Genomic DNA, 17,696 nt, shown 5'->3' with positions numbered 1-17,696 from the left:
CAAAATATTTTTGGGTTACTGAACTGCAGAGATACATGTAGCTTATGTTGGGGGGGTGGGCAGATTTAAGGTGGTCCCAGTAATTGTATTGTAATGCTATAATCATGGCTATGGAAGTAACAATAGAAGGAGTCACTGGTCGTAGCTTTACTTTGGAGTCAGAAGGTGAGCAGGATAAAGGATGAACTAGTGAGGGTGAGAAGAGCAAGAAAGTTAAAAAAGGAACAGGAGACAGAGAATGTATGCTTATATGTAGTGCTTAGAAGAGAATGAAGGGAAATATGAATAATTTGTTAAATACAAACATATTAGTAGGGGAATGTCTCCATGCTGCTTGACCAGAACCAACAATAACATTTATTTCTATATCACATTTTCATACAACAAAATGTAGCTCAAAGCGCTTTACAAGACATTTAAGAGAACTACAGGTTTGTGCCATGGTTACAGTTGTTGACTCACAATTGTTGGCACCAAAGTTTGATTTCTGGATGGGTCAGTGTGGTGTCGACATGTTTCATTAAATTCTTGTGTAACTGGTGTAGCCCTAGGCTCATATAATATAATATAATATTCCCCATAATAATGTTTACTGGTTGTTTCACTTTGGTTTTTGTTTAAAAAAAAAAAAGTTTTACGTGATTTGCGGAGGCTTTAGAGCTCCAGGCGGTGTTCTGTGAGATTGGTTGGACGAGAGAGGAAGAAGCGGGAAAATTGAAAAAAAAAAAAAAAGAGGAGGGTTGTTGGAGTTGAGCGGGAGAGGCAATCGAGGGGGTCAAGGTTGCGAAGAGGCACGGGAGACTTGGAGGTAGCACTCCAGGTGAAAAAAAAATGCCTGGCTGCTCCTCAGGCACGGAGGAAAAACAATAAGTTCCACCCTTTTTGGACGGACTAGCTTCGTTTCGTTTGCAGTGTTTTGCAGTGAGCCTGCTTGCAGGGCAACTCCATTACTTTTCCACAGCGTGGTAGTGCTGTGTTTGGACAATGGACACTGGTTTTCACTTCACTTATTTGTGAGTATTGTGACCTTTTATGTTGGCTCGTTAGAGTGAACGAGCAACGTTTTGTTTTTTGGCCACCACGTTCCCGAGCGTCGACCAGGCCTGCAACGAGGGGAGTTTGTGTAAATATTATTTTTTTATTTTGGTGGCCGCTGGCTTGGGTGTGTGTGAGTATGTGCGTGTCTGTGGGCCCCTAAAGTTGTTAAGTTAACGCGAGGTTTTAGTAATTAAGTTTGCTCATATTATAGAGTTGGTTATTGTGTTTTTTTTATTATCAGTGGGATGTTTTAAGTGCTGGTAAAAGCAAATAGCTAAAAGGTACATTTGTAAGGTTATAGTACACTGCCTGAACTTATAAGGTATTTGTTGTGAAGGGTAAATATATTGAAACTTGTGTGAATTTTATAATTTCTGTAATCTATGATTGGTGGGAATTTTGATTGGTCTTAACTATAAATGTATTTATTTATTTATTTTTGATATTGTTCCAATTTACTCAATAAATTTTGATATGGTTTGGGAACATATTTATATTGTGAATTGTGTTACAAGTTACTAATTGTGAAACAGCTGGCAAATTATTACTGGGAAGTAGGTATTAGTTAAGGGATTCCAATTTATCCTCTAAAACACATACTTAAAATTAAAGGGGTTTTCTATAAATTGGTTTAGGGAAATAGAATTTACGAACTTAGGGCGCTATCCTATGGCTAAAGGGTAAAGAAAGCATTACACTGAAACATCCTATAATTTTATTCACAGCAACTGAGAAATTGAATTTTATGTGATCATTTTGATTACACTGTTTGTTTGATTTGCTCCTGCTATGATGACTTTAAAATTTTTCCTTTGGCCTAATTTTGTAAGTTCAACTAATTCTTGGCATTTTGATTACTGCCACAACTAAAATAAAATATAAATGATAAAACAGAGCACAACTAACAGAATCCTAAATAAAGTATCTGAAGAAGAAAATAAAGTTGAAGGCATGATTTGCTTTTTATCCAGAGTTTGTTTGTATAGCCAGGCTAACTCGCTGCCCTTTTCAAAGTCCTCATAAAGGCCTCTGTACGAATCCAGCTCACTCCTCAGTTGTCCAGCTGTCTTCCTTATTGCTTTTGCAAATACATTTTTTTGACCTTTTGCAAGGTCATAGCCGTTTGAGCAGATGTTGATAATATCGACCCCAATAAAAACGCCACTTAAAACTCCGCCGGCTATTACGGCAGACCGTGATGCAATAGCTGCTGCATCTGCAGCACCATCCACATCTCTGCCTATAGCTGTGGCACCATCACTTGCTGCATCTGCCATTCTGGCTATGTCATCAACAATCAGAGGAACCCGTGAAGCTATTCTTGCAGTAACAGAAGCTGCCTTTATAGCAGCATCAGATTTATCTGAATCTTCACTTAAATTATCAGTACTTGCATTGTCTTTTAAACGTTCAACTCCTAAAAAATCTTGTATTTCATTCAAAGCTTTGGCATATTTCTCAAGGAGTTTCTTGACCTTTTCCTTGTCTTTTCGATTAAGGACTGTCTCAGTAATCCCTGTACCTACCCCAGCAGCTCCAGCTGCTACTCCTACCCCAGTTCCAACAGCAGTGAGGATAGTAGATGCACCAAAGGTGACTGGAGCCAATGCCAGACCAATGATGCACAACACACCGCTAATCACACCTGCGGTGCTCCCTGCCACACTGACAATGGCGGCATTCTTCTTCACTGTGTCCATCTCATCAGCGGTTTTCTCAATTTCTCCTAAACAGTAGCGTAGCTCCTCCTCTGTTGCCTCAAATAGCATCCTGAAGGCATCAGAAATGTCTGAATATATGATATTGCACCTGATTGCAGGATCTTCCCTATAATGAGATAAAAATGCAGAAGTCTTATGAAAATTTAAAGCATTAACTCTTTTAGGGCGAATGTTGACTTTTGTCAACAGCAGAGGTTAAGGGCAAATGTCGACAAAAGTGGACATCCTGGGATAGAGTGCAACAATCAGCTGTTAATGGCGACAAAACTCACTGTCACATCACTGGCATGCCCTCTGTACTTGGAGGAATGTTAGACTCATTGACATGGCAACTAATCCTTGCGTGTGCGTGAGTTGCAAAATGTAAACGGTAACACTTTATAATAACTGCAAACTAAGCAACCCAGGAGTTTATTAAAGCATAGAAGTGGAAAATTCGTGAATGGCCAAGTCAGTCACCTGATCTTAACCCAACTGAGCAGGCATTTCACTTGTTGAAGACTAAACTTCGGACAGAAAGGCCAACAAACAAACAGCAACTGAAAGTAAAGCCGCTGCAGTAAAGGCCTGGCAGAGCATTAAAAAGGAGGAAACCCAGCATCTGATGATGTCCAGGAGTTCAAGACTTCAGGCTGGCATTGCCAGCAAAGGGTTTTCAGCCAAGTATTAGAAATGAACATTTTATTTCCAGTTATTTAATTTGTCCAATTACTTTTGAGACCCTGAAATGAAGGGATTGTGTTAAAAAAATGCCTGTCTCACATTTTTATGCAATCTTTTTGTTCAACCCACTAAATTAAAGCTGAAAGTGTGCACTTCAACTGCATCTGAGTTGTTTCATTTAAAATTCATTGTGGTAATGTACAGAACCAAAATTAGAAAAACACCATCTCTGTCCAAATATTTAAGGACCTAACTGTATATGATATGTATGTGAAATCATATAGTATGCAGGCTCATACAACATGCAAGACAGTAACATTTGTCAAAAGTAAATATTTTTTGTTGATCTGATATGTTAAAAAATTGCTTTGTGCAGTTTTTTAAAAACAGTTAGTTTTTGGAAAAATATTCAGCCCTGGGAGAAAAGAAACAAAACAAAATTAGCCCTAAAAGAGTTGAAATACAGAATATCATGTGCTGATTAAGTGAATTACTGAAAATTTTGCTTTCTTGCATTCCCCACCAGCCATTTGCTGCAGAACACCAGTTTAATTCAGTTTTAGGGGTTGCAGTGTTTCTGGAAACACTAGACACAATGCAACACAGGAAAAGGAACCAGTGTACCCCATGGCACACTCACCCATATACTCACTCAAAAATCAGTTTATAAGTCAGTTTAGAGCCACCAGTTCAGTTAACATGCAAGAATTAAGGTGTGGGAGGAAACTGAACACTTAATTAAAAGGTTTTTCTGTGTGAGGTTTTTAGAATTTTGCATATTGTGATATGGTTTAAAGTTTATCAAGTACAATGAGATGCCACTTTATGATATTCACCTACAATTTCCATGTATTTGTTTAGCTATCTGGAATTATATGTAACTGCACACAACTTTGATATAATAGGAGTAACAGAAACATATCTAAATAATAGAGATGGGTAGGAGTATAACATACTGTAGATGGTAATAGATTATTTAGGATGAAAGGAAAAACATAAAAGTCACTATATATGTTAAACCGGCTCTAACCCCTTGTGACCCTGCTCAGGATTGAGCAGGCTTTAAAAATTCTATGGTATCATCAATCAATTAGATGATGAGCTACATCTTTGAGAGGATGTTTAGATATGACTGGACAGTGCTAGGGATCAAGACCTTGTATTAGGAGAGTATTATGAAATGTACACCTTTTAATAATGCTAAAAAGGCAAGTTTAGAGGGTGATATTATAGTCATAGGGGCTAACCGTACAAAATGAGGAGCACAAAAACAGTTTTTTGATGTAATTGGCTTATATTTAAATCACCAATCAGAGGGAGACCAGACTAGACTTAGTAATTTGCAATAAAAGGAAGAGGAGGAGGAAGTTAGGAGCACACACTGATATAGCCCGTTGCCACACCATCCACATGACAAACCACCTCAATATCCCAGATTAGGACCCAAGTGCAGCCATGCAATCGTCGACACCTCAGCACCACACTAGTTCAGGTGGAGTGGAACCAGTGTGAGTTTTTTTCTGGTGACTGGAGTGCTAATTCTGCCACCAATCCCCAGGTTTTTCCCTGCAGGTTGGAGGGCCTACATGCAGGATGGGATGCAGATTAACGATATACCCAGGATGGAGAAATTGCAGGTTAAGGGCCTTGCTCAAAGGCCCAATGGAGTAAAGTCACTTTTGGCGTTTACAGGATTTAAAGTATTTGCAATAATCAGGGTAGAAATGAAAGGGTAAAGGTGATTGAGCCATTATGATCTAGTGACGATAATATAATAGATTTAACAGTGTTATGGCAAAGTGCAAATTAAAAAAAAAAAAACAGTTAAATTTAATTTTCAAAAGGTAAACTTTGAGCAGTGTGGTGGATGGCCGGGACAGTTTCTTGCCTGGGCCAATAGAGGGCAGCCCCCTTGGTTTTCAATGTGGTCACGAGTTATGACCATGGACTCAGCCACAGCCAGGGGGCACATGGACCTTTCCAGGGCCTAATTTGGCCACGCTTCCGCCACACCCGGAAGAAGCTTGTCAGGTGCCTTATAGAAAGGAGCAGCCTCACTCCATGAGGGGCCAGAGTTGGGAGGATAGGACAAAGCCTGAAGAGGAGTGGAGGGAGAAGGACTGGCAAGAATGGACTGAATGGTGTTGGTACGGTGCTGTGCCTTGCGTTGTGTATGTAGATGCTGTAAATAAACGTGTGGTTTGTGGCAAATTTGTCTCCTGCCTGTCTGTGTCTGGGTTGTGGTGGCAGAGCATCCCCTAGTGGCTACAGCAGATTCAACAAAGCCTCAGTAAAGCGGAGTTTCTCAACAGTTTGTAATTCCAAAAATAATCAATACAACTGAATGTATTATTTATATGTTTACATTTATTATGTGCCCCTTGATAAAACATAGTGATTGAAACTTACCTGAGAATTTGCAGGATCTGAAAATGCAAGAGACTAGTATGTATATTTGCTTCATCCATTTCTTTTTCCTTTTCTTGTTATAACTATATTTTTCAGTTCCTGGAAGTAAGAATAAGAAAACTGATAGATAATGACCATTAACCAAACTAATTTATGAATGACTCTTTGAAGGAAGTAAAAACTGATAATATCAAAAAAGTCAACGATATAGCATATTAGCTCCCATTTCGAACTAAACAAAATAATAATAATGATATTTAAAATATATATCTTTATGAGCTATTGGAATAATTGCTATTAGTGCAAAGAATGACAAATGGTTGTGTTCCTGTACTTTCTCAATAATTATTTGTTAACTATGCTGAAGTTCTGATTCTTGACTTTTAATACCACATTTGTTTTGCAAATAATAATAAATAAATAATAAAAAGCTTCAATTTGACTTTGATCGTATAGACCAGTGGGTGCTGTGGGTGTTTTCTTTTTCACTTAACTTGATAGTCACAAGCCAATTCAAACCGGTAATTCATTATTTTGTGCATTTAGTTGATTTGTTTCTCCAGAAATGTGCAAGACCAAGAACGCAAACATACTGTATATATTGTCACAGATATAATAATAATAATAATACCATTATTGTATTGGCAACCTTAAAATAAGGAAATTTGAATAGTGTTGTATGGCAAGACAGAAGCTATTTGAAAATTTTAAAAACAAAGGACTCCACTTTAGTACTTTAAATGAAATAGTTGTTAATATAACCAGGTTTAGTAGTCATTTAAGCTTTTATTAAATATGTTAAAGATTCAAAATGCATCATAAATTTTATTAGTGTAAATAATGATAATTATAATAGATAATTAAAGGTAGATGGCAATCCAAAAGATGGCAGTAATGGATCATTATTCATGATCCCAATCTGCCATTACCAAGAAGAAGAAGAAATAATAATAATAATTCATTTGGAACCTGACTTAACACCAGCATGGACTGTGATATTAGAAGTCATGAACAGGCTACCGGAGTCCTCTGAATGTCCACCGAAAACTGAGTTTGCAATTTTCTTCTACATTTTAGTTACTCACAGGGGAGGGGGCGGGCCATCCTAATTCATGTGGTAGCCTCGGGGTGTATGTTACATCTGCTTAGCTAGCAAATGAGAGGACTACTTAACAGATGAAGATTGGGTTTTTTTCTATAATTTGCTTGAACATTTCGGTTGATTTTGCGACTTCTTTCATTGTGTTATGTATCATAGTTTGCTTGCGATACTGATTTATTTGCGCAAATCCGAGACAGAGGCTGCTGCCCGAGGGGAAGGGCCCTCCTCACTCACGCACCAACCTTGGGTGTACCTTACATCCGCTTTGCTAGCGAACTAGAGAACTACATAATGGATTTAGATCTGTTTTTTTTTCTAGAATTTACTTGAACATTCCGGTTTACTTTGTGACTTCTCTCATCATGCTAAGAATCAGAGTTCACTTGCAGGAGTGACATATTTGTGCTAATACATGACAGAGGCTGCGGGCTGAGGAAAGGGGGAAGCGTGACGTCAAGTTTGTTCTGTTTCACTACTACGCTGGTGGAGCCGTAGGGAATGGCTAGCTGTTTTATAAAATCACAAACAATAATAATAATAATAATCAACATTAAGGTGAAACATCCAGTTATACAGAAACTGCATGTGTCAAAGCATTTCAATCTTAACTAATGTTTACAATTTATGGGGTAAGCACAGTTCAATTAAACAGTGTTATGGCACCACACAGTATCAGGTACATACCATTACATTGCAGATATGCAGGAAAAGAGTGGATCATAAAGACACACACAAAAATTATATCTAAAAGGCGAATTTTATTTTATTTAGAAAGTTAATAAAGTGAAGAGAAGGCAGGGGGAAAGTGGTGCTATAGAAAAGAAAAAGATACATCATAAGCAAAATAAATATATAACCCATACCCAGTGATGAACAAAGTGATTCATGCAAATTTGAATTTTTAGCAAAACAAAGAGATTTGCTTCATTAAAAAAAATAGATAATTTGTGTTTCATTCAACACATGGATTTTCATCTCATCTGCACCTTTTTTTTTCATTGTGAGCAAAAGCGAGACATTATTTATTATGGTCCAGAGTACTGAAATTTGGGCATGCGACTTTATCTGCATACACTTCTCTGCTGCTAAAATATTAATATATGTCTAAAAACATATTAAAAATTATATATATATATATGGCCTCAATTAAAACTGTAGCATTTTCTTACTAGTTTTACACCTGTGTGTTTACAGAAAATATAATTTTCTATGTATAAAATATAATGTAAGTATGCTTGTAGTATACAATTTCTTTCAGAAACATTTGATTAGGCAGCAAAAAATCTTTTACACAATTGTGCTTGCTGATAACATTTTGAAATCAGTTATTATTGTTTCAGAAAGAAATGGGAAAGAACCCACACAAGAACAGAGATCACCAGGAAACCCCAAATATGGCTGCACTTTGACTCAGAACCTGTTTGCAGGTCTTTAATTCCAGGGTTTACAAAATGCTTTGACTCAGAACCTGTTTGCAGGTCTTTAATTCCAGGGTTTACAAAATGCTTTTCACAATGCATGGTCTTGAAGACTGCATAAACGCAGATACACACAAAAACAAGCAAATAAATATAATGAAAAGATCTGACAAAATGATAATCAGTTTGATGAGCACTTCTTGATAAGATTCTACAATGTAGCTCACGGTGTAACTGCACATAGAGGGAATGTTGATAAGCGAGGTTCTCCACGTTTTCAAGGTCATCTTTGAAAAGCTCCCTGACATCCCTTCGGAAGTTCACCATATAAGGGGCCACCTCTTTTGCCATTCTAATGAACATATGGACTTTCTTTTCATTCATTCCTTCAGGGTACTTCAGTAACTTGTTTGCCTTACAAAAGACTGCAGGACATGTGACAGACAGCTTCTCAATGGCCTCCGGTACCTCTCTGACCCCTGGCATACTGTTGAAGATGTTGTCTAAAACTCTTTGAAGCTTCTTCCTTAACTCCTTTTCTGTGTAGCACTTTAGGTTGGGTGTCAGTTTGTACTTCATGAAGGTCTTCATTGACTTTGCCTGCATTGCATCTGCCAGTGTTCTGTTCAGATTTCTCACACCTTCCAAAATGTCTTGAATCTCAATCTTTTCCTTTTCTTGTAAATTACACCATTCAGAAAAGTTGTTTTCATATTTTTCTATCAGTGTAATATAATTGAAAGTATCATCTACATAGTTTCTCACAGCCTCAGCCAACTCCACCCTGTTGGGAGACAGAAGAGGAAGTCATGTTGGGTTTATCATAAGACTGCACATTTCTGTTCCATGCCTGATGGAAGACACTTCAAGCTTGAAAACTCATGAGGACTAAAAAAATTGGTGCCACATTTGGGACAGTGGTGCTCAGTGGCTGCAGGTTGTTAGACGTGAAAGTTGTGGAGTTTGTTTTACAGATTTATGGGTGCTTCTGTTTAAATGTAATCTAAATTGAACACTTTAATTTTAGATAGATAACTTTAGTTTAGTTGTTTTTGTAAGTTATACAATATAAGATGTAAAAGCATTTGGATTGATTTGAAACATTATTTTGATTACCAATTCAGTTTAACAGAAGGGTATAATTCAGTTGTTTGTCTTGCTTATATTAGCATAAAAATTAGATTTTACTCTTGCAATATTAGTTTAGCAGAAATTTTGTAGTTTTCTTTCTCTTTCTTTCTTTCTTTCTTTCTTTCTAATGATAGTGACATGGGTTTAGAAATATATAAATAACAGTTCCCTAGTGATCTCTCTGCTTCTATAGAGGCTGCCTGTCCTTTTCTTTCTTCCAGGTTTGCTTCCTTTCCTGGCCGGGATGTCCATCCAGCCTGAGTGGCATCTACAATGGCTACATTATAACTCTGTGGCAGTTGGTTCAAATATTTGTCCAGTGAGTACCTCGGTATAGCATTTACAATATAGAGTGTCTATATTGTTCTTCCACATGTGTTTTTCTCCCACACTCCAAACCTTGATGGAGGAGAGTGCTCTGTGATTCTTATAAGTTTGTAAATCTTTTATTTAATTTTTCATCAAAAACTGCTCATATTAAGATACCTATGATATAGTTCGTTTTTTTATCATGTGGAGAGTTCAATTATGTTACTAATGTTTACATTTGACTTCATTTAAACATGGCAGAAATGAATTCATGTCTTATTTTTATTTTTATACACTACTTTTTTATTTGAATTTTGGAAGGTCTATTATTTGTGCTTTCCACCTTGTTTGCATCACAAGATTACAGTTGCGTGGCATGCAGAATTATTATTGTGATGATATAAAGGTCAGCATTAGTTGTGGATAATTTTAAAATGCACATAGTTGCATTTTTTTTTTTTTAATTTAGGGTTATCAAACTTTTGGTAAGGTTTTCTTTTGACTTTGAAAACTTTTTATGATTTGGAGCTTTTTTTATTGAAATGAAGAACTTAGCACAACATGTCTCTTGATTATGAGTTTTATTTAGCTATTAGAGTTTTGGAGCTTCGTTTAGTCCTGCTGGTTTAGACCCTTGGTTAAAATTTGGACTGCATTTTATCTTCTGGGGCCTCATGTATAATGCTGTGTGTAGAATTCACACTAAAACATGGCATAAGGACAAAAGCGGAAATGTGCATATGTACAAAAAAATCCAGATGCATAAATCTGTGTGTTCGCCAACTTCCATGTTCTTCCGGTAAATAAATCCCAGTCAGCATGAAAAGTAACGCACGTGCACACGCCTGGAGTCCCCCCCGTCTCCTTCCAGAATTACGCCTCCTTGAATATGCAAATCAATATAAATAGCCCTTAAGCTCAGCGTTCTGTGAAAAGACAATAGCAAAAGCACGGGGGAAAATAGAAGAATTTCAGTGAATCCCAAGTGGAGGCAAAGGAAAAACATACTATTTGTTGGTTTAAACATTGGTATGATCAACAAAAGGAAGTTGATCGAGTGACATAACGTGTCGGAGAAACTCGAAAGCTCAAGTTCACAAAGTCGCACGGTGCCTGAAATAAAAAAGAAGTTGTCAGCTATCAAAGTCGCTGTGAAAAGGCAAGTCGTAGCCCACTGTCTGAGTGTCATATGAAAGCTTATTAGGGTACAGAGAAAAGAAAAAAAATACGGACATAGTGAGAAAAAAGCTTGAAATGTCAACTTTAATCTTGAAATTTCCACTTTAATCATGTAGTTTATTTTGTCATTAAAGTAGAACATCGTAAACTTCATCTTTAAATCGTTTAATTTACTGGTTTCTCAACTACCATCATAACTAAAGTAACACGTTAAATGATTTGTGTTGTATTTGTTCTTCTATGTGTGTGAATCACTACGTGCTTTTTAAACGGGCTTTCTCTTCCTCCAACAGGACACCGAATCCATTACATTCGTGATATTACAGCTCTCTGAATAATTAAAATACTGAGATGTATACTTGATATCATTTTCCTAATGATATGATTTAATGCATGTTATTAAACATGGGAACACGGTGGCACAGTGATAGTGACGAGCTAGCGCCCTGTCCAGAGACAGCCTCATGCAAGATGCTTGCTGCGCCGTGTGCAACCTTCGATGAAATAATTTATTGCAGCAGTGCTGTCTCTTTTAAATGTAGTAACCCCCAATTCCATCCATCCATCCATTTTCTAACCCGCTGAATCTGAACACAGGGTCACGGGGGTCTGCTGGAGCCAATCCCAGCCAACACAGGGCACAAGGCAGGAACCAATCCTGGGCAGGGTGCCAACCCACCGCAGGACACACACAAACACACACTAGGGCCAATTTAGAATCTCCAATCCACCTAACCTGCATGTCTTTGGATTGTGGGAGGAAACCCACGCAGACACGGGGAGAACATGCAAACTCCATGCAGGGAGGACCCAGGAAGCGAACCCGCGTATCCTAACTGCGCCACCGTGCCGCCCCTCCCCCAATTCCTGTCCTTTCTTTTCTTTTTCCAAGTAACCAATCGCCATACAATCAGCTCTGTAATGGACGTTAAGCCATCTGTAAGTTTAGAACAACAATTCTTCAAAACTTTTAAGGAACATTGAAATATCTTCGTAGTACATGTTTAATTATTCTGCTCATCTATCCTTCCAGTGTCGCACCAGTCCCAGCAAGAATACAGTGTGAGGCAGGAACAATCCCAGAACTAGCTAGTGCTACGCCACCGTTTCCTCACGTTTAATTTTTAACAATATAGATTATTTAAATGATGTTAACATTTTATCTGTATAATGTAATAAACATATTTTGCTGCATTTCATCTTAAAAATTATATCATCATATGTAAATACGCGCTTTATAAAGTGGCTCAGATTGTGCAATATTATAACTGTATCATAAGTACAATTACCTCACTGTAAACTTGCAAGTACAAACAGTTCTATAAGGAGCACTTGATGGACTGATTGAGTGCATTTAGAGTTCTTGGGAAGAAACTTTTCTGAACCACGAGGTCAGTACAGAAAAGGCTCTGAAGCGTTTGTTGTATGAGAGCAGTTCAATAGACAGCATGGCTGAGGCAGCATGTGCTTGATGCTGTATACTGATAATTCTCTTTCCAATCAGCTGCTGTACAGCTGTGATTCCACACTCAGATACAGTGGTATAAATAGTCTGAGTGGTGCAGTGAGAGGAACAATGCTAAATTGTATATTGTAATGCTATTGTATTTAGAATAGTTTGGCCATTCCATGGACAATTATATTGCTACAGGTTAATTACAATTAGATGCCTTAAGCTAATAAACAATATGCGGTTCATTTCAGGGTATTTATAAAGCCGCGTCTGGGATGTGCATCTAAAAAAGAAAGGGAAACCACACTGGAACAATAGCACTGCTTTGACGCTGGGTGCCGCCAGTTTGCAAAACCGAGTGGAGAAGTTTTGCATGCCAGGGTTGGAGCTACCGTGAAAATGTGCGTGGCTTTACGCCAAGTTTAGGTTTTATACATCGCGATTTGAGCATGGAAATGGGAGTGTGCAACATTTTTGTGTGTACACACTGTTTATACATGAAGCCCCTGGTCCTTTCCTAAATCTGTCCATCCACTGCCTAATTTCCATCCTGGTGAGAACAAAAGGTTGATCCTTTTGTTGAATTAAACACTGTTTAGGCTCTGATTATTCACTACCTTGCAGTGAGAAAAGGGGACTGGAAAAATGAATTGATAAACATTTAAGAGTGGTTATATTTTTCTTTTTGATTACTGCGTACCATTGGTTATAATAATGTTTGTTTCATTTTCCTTCTTGTTATCCCTGTTTTTCTGTGTTATGATCACACAGGGTGTTGAGGATTACTACAACGAAGAGGATGAGGAGATTAGGAGATTATAACCTAAAACCACAATTGCTTCTACACGTATAAGTGGTGTCATGTGACATCACAAGTGCGACATCATGGTCATGTGACCAGTCCTAAGACATCACGTAAATAATGAAAATCGAGACTGTAGAAATAGTGACTTTATTATTTCCTATTCAATACAGGGTGGTCCAGATCTAATTATGCAGATCCAGATCATCTGGATGACTTTAATTTATGTGGGGACGATTCTAGTTTGGCGGGAAGACGATTCTTCATGTTGTCGGTTTGCACACTTCTCAATGGTCCAGGATTTTTCGAGTGATTTTCTATGTAATAAACTTAATAAGTTATAGCGTAATGAAAATTGCATAATTAGATCTGGACCACCCTATACATAAAAGAAACATAAGAATTAAATCCACTATATGCAAAAATCTTTATTAAAGCAAAAATACCTGCATATTTACTACATTCTGTTAGAAATGGCATGAAGAGTCACATTTGTTTTTAGAAAGGTGGTGAGACTTTGAACATGACCTTTAGAACTAAATTTCTGAAGGAAACTGAGCCTTGCAGGTGAAGATTTGTACAATATAATAACATCATTGATGAGCATCACAAGCCAAAAGTGTAAGGCCAATCTGGGAAAGCAGAAGCTTAAAGTGTAGCCATGACAGGCAACATAAAAATGTCTAGATTATATTGAAACCAGTAAACCCCCGATTCTCTAAAGAATCGCAAATCCAAGAATGGCCATCACTTTCTGTTTCCTCCGATCTTTGGAGGGATGAAAAAATGATGGAGGGTAGGAGCGTCCTGGGAAAGTTTTCATTTAATTAAATAAATATATTTGTACTAAAATTAACCATTTTATTAAAACTAAAATTGAAATATACTTGTTATATCATTTAAGTCCAAAATGTCTTTGAGTTGCTGCACTTATAAGTAAAGCAAATATCGGAGTGCAAAGGTTTAAATGAAGTAAATTGGAAACAAAAAATTGATAAAATGGTAAATTCAAAATAGTTAATCAAAAATTTCCTTATAAACAACATTTTTGGTAAAGATGTTTTCCTGTCCTTGAATCAGTTCTCCCTGGTATGGAGTAGTTAAAACATTCACTTTAACGTCACACGAACGGCAGCAACATAAAGTTGTCCATGTCCAAATACAGGCTCAGACAGGTAAATACCTACTTTGTTCATGGTTTGTCCTTGGGATTTGTTGATCGTCTTGACAAATGCAGCATTAATGGGAAATTGGCGTTGTTTAATTTTAAAAGGTAATTTTGTCCCAACTTTAAGGTTAAGATTGTGTTGTGGTAATCCAGCCAGGCTAATGGTGTTTAAATATTCTAATGGGAAATTACCATGCTCAGTTTCGTGTTCAGAATCAACACTGTCAGTACTTAGAAAGACGTGGCTTTCTCCAGGAAGCAATCCAATCACTTGGTTATTTATCTGGTCAACGTCAATAGGTTGTATATGCGGTGGTGTGCGCGTTCGGGCGGCGGTTGTATTGTGCACGGCTTGCTTCTGGCCTCTGATCTCAGCTTGGAGATCTACATAACACACGAAGGTTGTATATGCGGTGGTGTTCGCATTCGGGATGCGGTTGTATTGTGTACGGCTTGCTTCTAGCCTCTGCCATCCGTGCATATATACAAGCATTACTAAACGAAGGTTATATATGCGGTGGTGTGCGAGTTTGCGTTCGGACAGTAGTTGTATAGTGACCTGAAGTGGTGATGGGCCGCTCGATACTCAGTTTTCGACACTGTGTCGAGCTATCGAAGCACTGGACTAGTGATGGGTCATTCTTGAACGATTCGTTCATTTTGAACGAATCATTAATGTGACTCGGGAAGAACGAGTAGTGATTCGTTCAGTCGCGCATGCCCATTTCCGCAACTTCCTATAGTTTCTGTATTGGAATTGATTCACTTGTTTCGAGTATTCGGGTTTTTCGAGTCGTTCGTTCATCACGTGACAGCCCCATAAGCTTAACCTAGTATGCAGTCTGAGCCGGAAACAGAATTGATTAGTTCATCTCGAGTCTTCGGGTTTGAGTCGTTTGTTCATCACGTGACAGCCCCATAAGCTTAATCTATGCAGTCTGAGCCGGAAACAGAATTGAACGAAATGACTCGAAAAATGATTTGTTCATTTTGCTGAACGAGACTCAAAGGTCCGAGTCGGTAAAATGATCCGAACTTCCCATCACTACACTGGACATCGAAGGACCGCTTCGAGGCTTGCTTCAAATGCTCCCATCACATGATTTTGAGTCACGCTAGCGTAATGACGTCATTGATATCTGCGCAGTCAGCAGTCGATTTGGTCAATAACTAGTGTGCTGAAGTGCTTTGGCTCAAAGCGTAAAAGCGGTTGTCTGGGCTACAGTGATAAGGTGCGCTAACCTGAGTTCAAATCCTAGTTGGGGCTCGCATATGTTGAACTAAGGATTTTGTATAAAAGAGTTAAGTAGTACTTGTCTGAAAGTTAACAAATATATTTTGGAGACATTATGAACGATTTACATGGGGCACCTTATTCCTTGGTGTGGAATAGTGTCCACCTAGAATCTGTAACAAATTGATGAGCATATTCTGCGTAAGGCAGCACGTATTATAACAATCCAGAATCTATTCTACCCCATGTCGATCATATCAGAGAGGCTAAGAAATGCTTCACTAAAGCCGACGTGGTCATTAAACCAGTATATGCGCAAGACATTCGTCATTAAACATTTTCACTATTCAGTGATTCCCAGATCTGTTGCTGATTTGTATTATTGATTTCCAAAAAGCAATGTGAGTAAAAGCGTGTTCTGAATAACTAATCACAACTGTCTTTTTTCACATTGCTTGTCGGCGTTAGTTATATATATATACAGTATTTATATTTTTTAGACATCAGACACTAGAAGTTGCTGACGAACCCTTCTCTTCGTTATCAGTCTGTAGTAGCGAAAAAATAAAAGCAATAAGAGTTATAACAGACGTCATTGAAGTGGATCATGAGTTTGTGTAACGTTAATGAAAATGGTCAGGAGGGGTCACTAGAGAGATGAGTGTCAAATGCTTCGAAGCTTCGATACGATTTCCGACACAATTGCTTCAAACGTTTTGATGCTTCGTGTGGCTTCACTCCGCCCATCACTAATCTGAAGTTTAGTTTACAGGTTGTGTTGTTTGTTTGGGCGCCACCTACTGACTCTGGGAAGCCGCTGGGTTTGACTCTGGGAAGCCGCTGGGTTTGACTCTGGGAAGCCGCTGGGTTTGACTCTGGGAAGCCGCTGGGTTTGACTCTAGGAAGCTGCTGGGTTTGACTCTGGGGCTATGTGCACGTGCTCTTTCGGTGCTGCTGGCCTCTGGCATCCGTGCACATATACAACCTTTGTTTAGTAATATAGATCCACTATCAAAAAGAATTAACCAAAAAAAATCAAGTAGGAGTTAAGGATTTGGAAAATCATGCATAAACAAGCAAAAATAGTCAAAACACAGAAAAAGGTCTAAATTTTAAATACAAAACATTTAGTATGCCAATAAATAGTGCTACATTCAAATAAGATCGAGCACCAGGACTGATCAGACTCTTTTCTTATTGAGAGCAGTAGAGATGTGCAGAAGATTTTATGGCCAGGTATACAGAGTCACTATGAAGGCCTTTTACATGGAAGGCTGTTACATCAATTACCAAAACCAAGCTAAAATAGAAGTCAAAAACAAACCAAAGGCTAAATCAGAAGTTGATCCTAATGAATACTTTACAAATTGATCATGGGTGTTTCCTTTAAGGAACTTAACATTCATATTTTACCATTTTTTTCAAGTGTGTCTGTGATGACCAGCCAGAGAAGCATTACTGGTAAAAAGCAGTGTCCCTGACAATAAAATGGCAGCTTTCTTGAGTAAAACTTCAAGAATGGAGGTGTCCATTGAAAAGTCAATACACAAAGTTGTCATACAATTACAATGCCATATGCTACTAAAAAGTGCATCAAATGTAAATGAAATTTAGGAACTACTAATGCATTCTGTACATGTTATCAGATCACAAATGAAAGCCAGTGCTTACTTTTTTCTCCCCTTTCTCTTCCCAGTATGTGATTCATGCTGAGGAACATATCTAGATGTGTATAACCAAGAGTAAAAACTGCATGAAATGCCAAGACCAGAGCCCAGAATCCTTTGTAATACCAAACACACCATGATAGCTATCCACCAGTGGGAAATAAACTGCTACTCCAAATATTTGACATTAGCAAGCTTTAAATCTTCAAGAATGCATGTTATTATAAAATACATCAAATGTAAATAACATAGAGAAACTACTAATGCATTCCTGACATGTTATCAGAACACTTTAACTTCTTTTCTTTCCCATTCCTCCCATGTTTGTTTTAGCTGCTTTGAATTTTTGATGTTTTCTTTTGCTTAGCGCAGCATTTCTCAACCTTTAAGTATTTGCGACCC

The 17,696-nt window shown here is 37.9% G+C and overlaps 1 protein-coding gene across 2 annotated transcripts in view; it reads right to left on the bottom strand.

The window, feature by feature from the left end:
- Window positions 1–1,108: 1,108 nt before the first annotated feature.
- Window positions 1,109–17,696, bottom strand: part of LOC120536814 (apolipoprotein L2-like) — a 29,241-nt gene continuing 12,653 nt past the window's right edge. Inside the window, exons 3-4 of one of the 2 annotated variants that reach the window (XM_039765315.1) lie at window positions 5,832–5,930; window positions 1,109–2,865 (exon numbers count right to left, since the gene is read on the bottom strand). In XM_039765315.1, the coding sequence (XP_039621249.1) occupies window positions 1,905–2,865; window positions 5,832–5,890 (1,020 nt within the window). In that variant the 5' untranslated portion in view covers window positions 5,891–5,930 and the 3' untranslated portion in view covers window positions 1,109–1,904. Of the gene's footprint in view, window positions 2,866–5,831; window positions 5,931–7,689; window positions 9,136–17,696 lie in introns of those variants that run through there. The other variant, XM_039765316.1, reaches the window with a different exon arrangement.

Source organism: Polypterus senegalus, chromosome 10, assembly GCF_016835505.1.
Source record: "Polypterus senegalus isolate Bchr_013 chromosome 10, ASM1683550v1, whole genome shotgun sequence".
NCBI classification, from domain to species: Eukaryota; Metazoa; Chordata; class Cladistia; order Polypteriformes; family Polypteridae; genus Polypterus; species Polypterus senegalus.
This window is presented reverse-complemented; position numbering and strand designations above follow the sequence as displayed.